At 40.0% G+C, this 12,125-nt stretch overlaps 1 protein-coding gene across 9 annotated transcripts in view; it reads right to left on the minus strand.

The window, feature by feature from the left end:
- Positions 1-12,125, minus strand: part of INTS14 (integrator complex subunit 14) — a 31,649-nt gene that overhangs the window by 7,256 nt on the left and 12,268 nt on the right. For 8 of the 9 annotated variants that reach the window (XM_063596736.1, XM_003827979.4, XM_055099038.2 and 5 more), the window contains 3 exons: positions 9,720-9,812; positions 7,406-7,550; positions 5,571-5,704 (listed from right to left, as the gene is read on the minus strand). In XM_063596736.1, the coding sequence (XP_063452806.1) occupies positions 5,571-5,704; positions 7,406-7,550; positions 9,720-9,812 (372 nt within the window). The remainder of the gene's footprint in view (positions 1-5,570; positions 5,705-7,405; positions 7,551-9,719; positions 9,813-12,125) is intronic. The other variant, XR_010109944.1, reaches the window with a different exon arrangement.

The raw sequence follows: 12,125 nt of genomic DNA on the forward strand, positions 1-12,125 counted from the left end.
TTCCTGCTATTTCTATTACTCCTCACTGCCTAGAATGCTCTCCCTTCTCATTCACTCATTTACTCATTCACTTATGCATTCATTATCTATAGTAAGACCCCACTACGTAGCAAGCACTATGCCAGGAATTGTGCCTAGAGAAGATACTTTTCAGCCTCAAGGAACTTACAGAATAAAGAATATTTATTAAGTTCCAACTATGTGCAAGATACTTTACATATTCAACTTCTCTCTTTATAGCAACTCTAGAGCGAAGATGTTATTAGTCCCATTAAAGATGAGGAAACTAAGGCACAGAGAGGTTGGACTTATACAAGGTTTCACAGTGACTCAGTTGGGCCTGCTTCAAAAGCCAACGCTTTTCCCACCATTCAACACTGCTGTTCCTTACTTATCCAAACTTACCTACCTATATTCCAAGTCCAGCTCCTATCTTACCCCTTCCATGAAATTGTTTCACATTTTTCTGGCAGATAGTGGTTTTTGTAGACCCTTTTATCCCCTAGCACTTAGTATCAGTACCAAACATTTCAACATCTAATCAGAGCCTATTTTGTACTGTCATTAGTAGTCTGGAGCCTATATGTGGTAACTAACTGGCTTAGGAGACAGGAAATATTACATTTATGAAAGAAGAAATTTTAAAAAGATAGTATAAACAAAAAATAAAAGTTATAAGATAAATTTGAAGATACAGAAGACAGAACAAAAATTTTTAAAATGGGAAAATGGGCAGAAAGAGATAGAAAATTACAAACACAAATCACAAATATATGTTCCAGAAAAGGAGAACAGAGAATACAGAAAGAGGAAATCAAAGAAATAATTGATCTTCCCAGTACTGAAGAACATGAATTGCCAGATGGAAAGGGTACACTGGGTGCCTAGCAAAATCAATGAAGAGACCAACATTCTGAAATTCAGAATACCAGGGATACAAAGAAGATCACCAAGGAATATAGAGAAAATACAGTTCAGGGTCAAAGGTCTTTGAGTCACCATGGCACTAACTTTCCGTAGCAACACTGGACTCCAGAAGAGACAACAGAGTAATGCTTCAAAACTCTGAGGGAAAATGACTTCCAACTCAGAACTCAATTCCCAACCAAACTATCATTAAATATAAAGAATGAAATAAACATATATATATTTTCAAAATATACAAGATTTCAAAATATTTACTTCCCATGTACCCTTTTTTTCAGGAGGAGTTATGAACAGGAGATCCATAGGAGAGATGTAAAGGGGAGACTCAGGACAACACCTATGCAACAGGTCTGGGGAATAACCATACCATTTATGAAGCAGGAGGATGGGAGATGACGCTAAGAAAAAAAAAAGGAAACTGAGAAAATACCTGAAGAATGTATTTTACTTAGGGAGGAATTAGTTATATAGAAAACAAGCAAAGAAAAAAAATAACTGGGACTGAGCTAGGGGACAAAAAGTTGCAAAACAAAGGAAATACAAATTGGTATAGCTTAGTTGTAAATAACATTTACATCATGTAACAAGGACTGAATACTGATTTAACCAAAAAGAACATTATAACTATATTGGGAGGATAGTAGGAGGGAAAATGTGCGTCTTGTGTAGGTGGGTGGGAGATGGCGGTGTTAATAGAGCTAAATATTCATCCTTTAAAAAGTCAAAAAATGGCATCTAAAATGGGGGAAAAGGGCTGAGTGTGGTGGCTCACGCCTGTAATCCCAACAGTTTGGGAGGCTAAGGTGGAGGATTGCTTTAGCCCAGGAGTTTGAGACCAGCCTTGGCAACATAGTGAGATCTTGTCTCTATAAAAAAATCAAAAAAATTAGCCAGGCATGGTGGCATGCACCCGTGGTCCCAGCCACATGAGAGGTTGAGGTGGGAGGATCACCCGAGAGGTCAAGGCTGCAGTGAGCCAAGACTGTGCCACTGCACTTCAGCCTGGGTGACAGAGTGAGACCCTGTCTCAAAAAATAAATAAAAAATAATAAGACGGGAGGCCGGGCACAGTGGCTCGTGCCTGTAATTCCAGCACTTCGGGAGGTCAAGGCGGGCGGATCACTTGAGGTCAGGAGTTTTGAGACCAGACTGGCCAACATGGTGAAACCCCATACCCACTAAAAATACAAAAATCAGCCAAGCGTGGTGGTGGACACCTGCAGTTCCAGCTACTGGGGAGGCTGAGGCACGAGAATTGCTTGAATACAGGAGGCAGAGGTTGTAGTGAGCTGAGATCATGTCACTACAGTCCAGCCTGGGCAACAGAGCAAGACTCCATCTCAAAATAAATAAATAAAATAATAATAATAATAATAAAATGGGGGAACCCCTGACAGAAATAGGGACATACCTATATTATTTAGAAATGTAAATAAGGCTGGGCAGAGTGGCTCACGCCTGTAATCCCAGCACTTTGGGAGGCCGAGGCAGGAGGATTACTTGAGGTCAGGAGTTTGAGACCAGCCTGACCAACAACATGATGAAACCCTATCTCTACTAAAAATACAACAATTAGCGGGGCATGGTGGCTTGCGCCTGTAGTCACAGCTATTAGGGAGGCAGAGGCAGAAGAATTGCTTGAACCTGGGAGGTGAAGGTTGCAGTGAACCAAGACTGCGCCACTGCACTCCAGCCTGGGCGATGGAGTGAGACTCTGTCTCAATTAAAAAAAAAAAAAAGAAATATAAATAAATACCAAAAGAAACAAATAAGTTTTAAAAAGTAGTTGTCTCTAAGAACAGAATTGGGAGTAGGAGGGATTGGTACAAACAATAGTGCTATTTTGCATGTTTTGCTCAACAACCCTCTGAGGTTTTACTATTAATTGTTATTTGTTATCATAATTCCAATTCCAAGACTGCTGTGAGAGTTAAATGAGATGGTATGCTCATTATGTCCAGCACAGTGCCTGGCACAAAGTTAAGTTCATTATAATATTAGCTATTATTATCCACACTGAAAAGCAGAACAGATCCAGGAGGAAAAAACAACATGAACACAGGGCAGAGTGAACAGCAGTTCAACTGGAATGAAGAACAATTGTAACAAGCCAAGTGTTGCTATGTTGGAAGCCAGATCAGAAAGGAGTCTGAATGCTACTACTATCTTAGATTATAGATAGGCATCTTTGGTGAAAACCATCACAATAGTCTAGTCAGAGGTTGGCAAACTTTTTCTGTGAGGGCCAGACAGGTTAGAGTGCAGTGATGCAATCAGGGCTCACTGCAGCCTCTGCTTCCTGGGCTCAAGCGATCCTTCCACCTCCGCCCCGAGTAACTGGGACCACAGGTGCACACCACCATGCCCAGCAAATTTTTGTATTTTTGGTAGAGATAGGGTTTCACTATGTTGGCCAGGCTGGTCTCAAACTCCTGGACTCAAGTGATCCACCTGCCCTGGCCTCCCAAAGTACTGGGATTACAGGCATGAGCCACCACACCTGGCTGAATATTTATCATTTCTTTGTGTTGTGAATATTCAAAATCCTCTCTTCTAGCTGTTTGAAAATATACACTAAATTATTGTGAGCAATATTCAGGCTACCATGCTACAGAGCACTGAAATTTTTCCTCCCTAACAGCTGTAACTTTGTATCTCTTACCTCTGCCTATTCTCCTCTCCTCACTACCCTTCCCAACCTCTAATGACCATGATTCTAGATTCTACTCTGTACTTCTATGAGCTCATTTTTTTTCAGCTTCCATATATGGGTGAGAACATGAGGTATTTATTCCAAGTTTATTTTTGTACACAAAAACTCAAAATTTGTGAACCACTGCCCTGAGCAATCTCCCTCATTCTCACCATTTTAACTATTTATGATAGGCTTACAACCTAAAATTTTATCTCCAACTCTGCCCTCTCTCCTAAACTTCAGACTTCTACAGAATTGTCTCTAGGCACCTCCACCTGTATCTCATAGGCACGAACTCAACATAAACAAAATATGTTCTTCCCAAATTTACTCTTCTCTCTCTATTATCTATTTCAACTAATAGTACTATCTTTCACCCTGCAGCCCAGGTCAGAAACCTGGGGTCATTTTTAACACTTCTCTCTCCATAATTTTCATATCCAAACATTATTGATCCTACCTCCTAAATATCTTTTACCCCCAGCTATTGCCACGGTCTGGCTCTCATCTTCACATTTCCAGGATTAACACAGTAACTTTCAGCCACAGGTCCTTGCCTTTTCAAATCCACACTCCACAGAGATATCTTTCTAAATACAAATTTCTTATCTCTCACTTGGATTATGGCCATACTGTACAACTGCAGGGGGCACCAGACCCTAAAATATAGTTTCCTAACTGGTATCCCCCTGTTCTCACTGTAGCCAGAAGGATCTGATCACATTACTCCTCTTCAGTGGTTTCCCAGTATCTGCAAGATAAATTCCTGGTTCTTCACATTTCAGACAAGGCCTGCTCCACTCTAGCTACTACCAATCTCCAATCTACCATCTGCCCCTCCCACACCCACTCTCACATTTTGTGCCACACTTCCTTTTCTTTCTGTAGGTGTTCTGTTTGCCCAGGATGCCCTTTCTTCCCTTCATTAGCTCAGCAAGTTCCTCCTTTTCTTCAAAACTCAACTAGGGTATTTCTCCTCTGTGAAGATTCTCCTGAGTCCTCTAGGCAGAGCTCATCATCATCTCCTCCAGGCTAACTCTGATTTGTGCCAGTCTGTGATCTTTCCACTTTCCACTAGACTTTGAACAACTCCAGCTAACTCTTTATCCCTTAGGCCTGGCACAGAATAGGTTGCTTGGTAGATGTTCCTGAAATTGAAATGGGCCCAAATGAGTCAAAGATGACTACAGTTGGAACCTGAGTAGCTAGCGGCACAAATGACTTAATCAAAAGGAGGAGGAAAATCAGAAGGAGGAATAGTTTGAGGAGAAAGGGGTGCGGGACAATAGGTCTGTAACAAACAGCTGAGCTTGAGACTGTGACAGAATATCCAGGTGTAGAGATCCAACTAGGAACTGGAAATATGATAGGCAAATTCCACGGAGAGATCAGGTGAGACTAGAGTTATAGATTTGGGAAATGTGAAGTTATTACAGCTGATAAAATAACCAAGGGAGAAGAATAACCAAAGAGAAGAAGGCAAAGAACATGTTGGAAACCATGAGGCAAGGGGAAGAAAAGATAAAACGAAGAGAGAAAGAAAAGTCCGCCAAAGAAAAAGTCAAATCGGTACCAGAAGCAATGTCAGGAAAGCTACAGAAAAAAAGTTTCAAGAAGGAAAGATTACATTATCTAGGAATGACAGGAAATTACTTGAACTATAGTACACCAAGAAAAAAAATTATGGAGATTAGTTTTTCACTCTAAGCCGTTGAAGAATTTGCATTTACTTAAAGCAATCTAAATGTTGATTTCTCCTGAGCTGTAAAATTTAGGAGTTCAAACACCAAACTCTCTTCAAGTTTTCCCCGTACACATCCAGCATCATCCGAGACCATGGCATACCAGTAAGGGAGATCAATCAGTTCTCTGACTGCACAGTCAGAGACATTGAGAACAGCAGAATGAAAACAAAGTCAGGATAAGTAAACTCTGATCTGGATTATACCTGAAATAGGACCCAACTGTGCCATTTTCCCTAGCCATGGGAGAGGTTCTGGGCCAGGCTCAAAGAGAGACATCATGAGGTTTGATTTCTTCTTGCTGTCAGCTTGGGAGTAGAGCATTCCATGCCATTCAGGACTAGATGGAGAGAAGACGGAAGATCAGAAGAACATCAAGCCTGAGACTGTCAAGTTAAATAAGTCTAGCCTGTATTTTTCTCTTGAGAGACACAGGCTTCAGCTTTGAAATCAGGCACATTACTTTTACCAAAGCCAAACCCTAAACCTGAAAATGCATACTGCTGTCCCCTAATATTTCCATTCTTCTGAGACATTTATTATTATTCAGGTAAAATTATGTGGATATGGAAATCAAAAGCAATCTTGAAAGAGAAAAAACAAATCACAAAGGGCAGCAAGCAGCTGGAGAGGTGATGAGGAGGGGTAAAGGCTGTGACCTATAGGTCCTGTCACCTGCCTCACTGAGTCACTCACAGCAGCACCAAGAGAAGCCCTTCTACCACAGGGCTCAAGGCCATCATCCTGTTATGTAAAAGAGACTCTGTCCCCAGTTTCTCAAAGGGTCCCAGATGATTCTCATATTCAGACCAGTGCAAGTAGCTTGGGTGCCAAGAAATATAGCAGACTAATACCTAGTAAGATCTGCATTCCTCTTTTTGGACCAGCTAATTTTAACTGTAGCAGAAATGGAGCCATGCTTCCTTTAATTAATCCTAACTCTTGATCTATACCAGCCAACCCCAGGTAGTGGCCAGAAAATGATCAGTGACCTCCTTTTTTCTAACAATATGTATTATAGAAAGGGAAATAGATGGTTTTGCAGATTTTGAGACTTCAGAAAATGTAAAAGCTAACGGGGTTTCCTCACAGGGAAGGAACACAGCAGAATGATTATGAGTAGGCTCTGGAGTCAGAATGCATGGGTAAGGATCATGGCTCTTTCATTACTAGCTGTGTGACCTTGGGCAAGTTCCACAACCTCTCTTAAGCCTGTCTCCTCATGTATAGAATAGGGATAATGCTGATACCTCCCATATAGTGTTGTTATGAGGGATTAAATGTGCTAACATATGTAAAATACCTAGAGGAGTGCCTGGCACATAATAAAATGCTCAATGTTATTAGCATCTTTTTTTTTTGTTTCGTTCTATCCCCTCATTTTATAGATGAGAAGCCTGTGAATCCTGCCTAAGATCCTAAAGCAAGTTAGTAGCATTGCTATAACCAGAACCCAGGTATTCTAGATAGGATTAGAAAGAGGAAAATTGAGAAAGGATATAAAATAAAGGCAATGTAATTAAAAGGCTCACTCCACACTTATTCTAGGGGATGATTAAAAGAGTAGTTTAGAAGGTAATAGCAGCTAGGCACTGTGGCTCAATGCCCGTAATCCCAGCATTTTGGGAGGCCAAGGTGGGAGGATCCTTGAGCCCAGGAGTTCAAGACCAGTGTGGGCAACACAGTGAGATCCCACTTCTATAAATTAAAAAAAAAAAAAAAAAAATTAGCCAGGCATGGTGGTGCACACCTGGGTCATGGCTACTTGGAAGGCTGAGATGGGAGGATTGCTTGAGCCTGGGAGGCTGAAGCTGCAGTGAGCCGTGATCATGCCACTGTACCCCTGGGGGACAGAGCAAGACCTCGTCTCAAAAAAACAAAACAAAAAAAGGAATGTAGTAGCAGGTGGGAAAAGTGTGTGGCAGGAAAAGGAAAAAGGTGACAAGGACCTTTCTATTTCCTTCAGAAAAGTCTGCAAAATACTTCACTTTGTAAAATGATTTTCCCTTTCATTCAGCCAAATGTAAACAAAGTTTCCTACCCTAATTGAACAATCGCTACCATTCCTTCCACTTTTAGGCTACCATGGAGCAGGACACAAAAGTTGGGTATTTTGCCTGCAATCTGATTGGCTGAATTTTCATCTTCATTGTCATCAGTGATGCCAGTACCCACCTCATCACCTTCTGTGAAAAAAAGAGAAAACAGGTCAGACTGAAATTACCTACAAAAACCCCAAACCCCAATTTATACTCTTGGATGTTTCTAGCCTTTAAGGGATAGTGTAGAGTTCTAAGGGAATATTATAACAAGCAGGAAAAACTCATTCCAGTTTTCCAATATCTACATAAAAGTCAGTTTCCACACATTATATGAATTCCATTTATATAAAACATCCAGAATAGGCAAATCTATATATACAGAAAGGATATTAGTGGTTATTTGGGGTAGGGGAAATGGGGGGAGGGGTCTGGGAGTTGATAGTTAAAGGGTACAGGGTTTCTTTTTGGGGTTATAAAAAAGTTCTCAAATTGATTGTGGTGGTGGTTGCACAACTCTGCAAATATACTAAAAACCACTTTAAATGGGTGAAGTATACGGTATGTGAATTATATCTCAGTAAAGCTTACACACAAAAATCCATTTTCCACAGTTCCACTAGGATGTTTAGTTAGATGCTATCTGGAAGCTTCAGGCACCCATTTAAACAGAATTAGATACAGAGATGTCAAGTGCATTCATAACCAACAGGCTTAGGGCAGCACATGCATGTGAGTCCCCAAAGGTAAACAATGATTACTCTATAAGCTTTTTGACTGGATTCTCCAGGTTCTCTCACACTCTGCTGACAGATGAATCTTCCTACAATTAACTTCCCTCTAAAAATATCTGTCTGCTCTGCTTTGTTCAAAGACTTTCTAATTCAACAGGAAGAATTAGCCCAGTTTAGCTAGAAAATTCAACAGCCCTTACAAAATGGCCCTATTCTGCTTTCCCATATTTTTCTTTTTCTTTTTCTTTTTTTTTTTTTTGAGATGGAGTCTTCTCTGTTGCTCAGGCTGGAGTGCAGTGGCGCGATCTCGGCTCACTGCAAACTCCGCCTCCCAGGTTCACCAAATTCTCCTGCCTCAGCCTCCCGAGTAGCTGGGACTACAGGCGCCTGCCACTACGCCCAGGTTTTTTTTTTTTTTTTTTTTTGTATTTTTAGTAGAGATGGGGTTTTACCATGTTAGTCAGGATGGTCTCAATCTCCTGACCTTGTGATCCACCCGCCTTGGCCTCCCAAAGTGCTGGGATTACAGGTGTGAGCTACCGCGCCCGGCCACCTTCCCATATTTTTCTTTTCACTATTCCCCTATATAAATGGTTTATTTTGCTTAATTTCTTTCTTGGTAAGTATACTAGCATGCAGAATTCCCCAGGGCCTTAGAACTAAGGGAAATCTGGCTGTTCTCTGAGAATAATAATTATCAACACAGTGATTATAAAGCCGTCTGTGGGTATATATTCAAGATTCTGTCTGTGAACATGTGATTGGTTATAGAATATCCAATACTCCAACTGAGATAACCTGGGCATAAATGGAATGTGGTCATTACTCAGTATGTGAAAACCTGACTGACTACATACAGTTCTTAGAGAAAGCTGATAAATGTAAAGTGGATGGTCAGCTTAAAACAGAGGAAAAGATAATTTTAAAGGTAGAACTAGGATTTGAACCTGTAGCCAGTCAGGGACAAAAGCTCCTGCTCTATACCCACCACAGCACAGTGCCACCCCTGAAAAAGATAATTTTAAAGAGTTAGAGTCTAGCATTCTCCAGAGAGATGCTGAATTTGAGGAGATGACTTTATAGTTCCTAGAGATATATGCTGCAGTAAGGAGGACTCACAAGGGCCTGGATTCACCCATTCATTCAACAATATTTACTGAGTTATCTACTATGTGCTGGGCACCAGTAGAACAAAGAACAGATGTGATTCTTCCATGTATAAAGCTGTATTTGACTTACACATTTATCAAGTAACCATCTGATAACTACTTAAGCTTTCTCAGCATGTTAGTACTAGGAAAGGCAGAGCCCTGGATGAGGGACTAAGCATTCTCATCTCTAAAGAGGACCTCCACTGTAAATTCACAAACCAACACACAGTAAATATGTGTCAAAATATTTCTACCATGTAAAGCAGAATTACTTTTTTGATATATTAAGCAATATTCCATTTTCTAAAATCCAATTCTGTAACTATTCCTTTCCCCTAAATTCTGCAAAATAGGCTATCCTACTATCTAAGATTTAAGAACAACTTTAGTTAATAAGACGCTTCAGACGTATCAGTGGAATAGCAACTCACCTTTGTTAAGTGCTATAGGTAAGACCAGATGTCTGGACAGAACTGGGGGACTTGAAATATCAGCTATATCAATAAATCCCACTATTTCCAAATCTGAAATGAAGGAATCAACATAGAATTAATTCATTCTATGGAAAAGTACATTATTTTCCGCGTATTACATTTCACAAATGCACTGTTTAGGTTGGGGTTTCAAATATGATGACTGGGAAAGTTATTAGATTTGTCTATGGAGTCGTCTAATAATTTGCATTTTAAGCTGCTCAGGAAATAATGATAACTGTCATTTATTTAATGAGTCTAAGTTATATGACAAAATCAGCTAAATTTTATTTTTATAAGGTTAGGACCCCAGCCAAGGCAAAAACTGAAAGGTCTAATCCCTCTGTGTAGTCAGGGATGTTCAGGTCACCAGGGGGCATCATAGTCAAACACTTCCGCAGCAACTACAATCAGCCTTTGAAGAATAAAGCTATTGTATTAAAAACATCTCTCTGAGAAAGAACTGTATTCTCTACAAAACTAGGGTAAGCAGTCTAAATATGACAATGATTTCTCTGCTTTATAGACGCTGTAGTAAAGACCAAAAGTATTTGTTGAAAACCTAAAATAAATAAAAATAAATGTTGTAACCAAAAGAACTTAAACATTTCGATTATATAATATAAAAACTTAAAAAACAATAAAAATTATAAAGAAGAAAAAGTCACTCATCATTCATAATCAAAGGAAATCTCTATTAATATTTTATTGATGTACTTTTCAGTCTTTCTTCTAGATTAATACCCATATTTTCAAAAGAATTTTTAAAAATCAGAATCATGGTGAACACCTTATATTTCTTTTTTCTTTTTTTGAGACAGAGTTTCGCTCTTGTTGCCCAGGCTGGAGTGCAATGGCGCAATCTCAGCTAACTGCAACCTCTGCCTCCCGAGTTCAAGTGATTCTCCTGCCTCAGCCTCCCAAGCAGCTGGGATTATAGACATGTGCCACCACGCCTGGCTAATTTTGTATTTTTAGTAGAAACGGGGTTTCTCCATGTTGGTCAGGCTGGTCTCCCGACCTCAGGTGATCCGCCCGCCTTGGCCTCCCAAACTGCTGGGACTACAGGTGTGAGCCACCGTGCCCGACCATATTTCTAATACATTAGGAAGTGTGTTTCTCTGGAGATTTGCTGTCCTTACCTCCCTTAGCTGAGTAATAAATGCATTAGTATAAGCAGCTAGATATTTTTCATTTGAATAGAAAAAGGTCTACTTTATTTTAAAGCAGTTCAGCTGCAAGAAAGATCTTCCACTAAGAGTTTATATGGGAAAGAAAAGACCTATTCAAATTTACTCATCGAAAAAGGATGGGAAGGAAGTGGAATCTAACTGTTATGAAGGCAACAAGACTTTTGGTACAACTTAATGTACTACTGTCTAGTCACAGTAGAAGAGATGGATGCCTTGCTTCCAGAAGCTAAAGGCACAAAAAGTAAAAAGACTGTTCACAGCCCCTCACTCCAACACTCCTTAAAAATCTGTACACCACAAACAATGAGCATTCACTGAACATTTAATTCTAATCATTTATTGACTGAACAATTACCTATTGGGCACCTACTAAGTGTCAGGCACTATGCTGGACATCAAGGCTGTAATGGTGACTGAAACACTGATAATATCCAGCCCTAAAAGATTTAACATGCACCCAAGATTCAAGGAGTCCACCCACCAATAGGAAGCAAGTCTCCTCTCCACTGCTCCTTGCTATTTTTGACTCTTCACTTTGCCAGTCTCAGTTAAGCATAGTATTGGCAACACGAACCAGGTAAAAGCTGTGGTACATCACTTTCTTTCAGTCATAATATAAGCAGCAGTGCTAGAAGAGTACACTATATCAGATCCAAGAACTCCAAGACCATCTGGTTGATTCTCCCTACCTAGCCAATAAGAACTAGAGGAAGACTTCCCAGGGTCACATATCAAGAGTCATACTGCAAAGTATAGAAGCTAGCCCTTCTTATATGACCTTAATTATGATACTAATTAAGTTCAGTATGTCTATTAAGAATCATCTCAAATATTTCAATGCTAGTGAATACGGCTATGATTTCCAACTCTAATAATTCGTGGTTATAATTATCTAGGATTGGAGATCAACTGATGACCTTACCATAAAAGACCAATATTCTGCCACCCCTTAGGTAATGAATCTTCCAATCCAAAGTGCTGATGACAACAGCACCCTAGTACAGGTTGAGTATCCCCTATCTGAAAATCTGAAATCCGAAATGCTCCACAATCCACAGCTATTACACATGCATGAAGCTGACACGAAGCTCAAAGGAAATGCTCACTGGAGCACTTTGGATTTTCAGATTAAGGATGCTCAATCACTAAGTAAAATGCAAATATCCCAAAC

This window comes from Pan paniscus, chromosome 16, assembly GCF_029289425.2.
Source record: "Pan paniscus chromosome 16, NHGRI_mPanPan1-v2.0_pri, whole genome shotgun sequence".
Classification (NCBI taxonomy): Eukaryota; Metazoa; Chordata; class Mammalia; order Primates; family Hominidae; genus Pan; species Pan paniscus.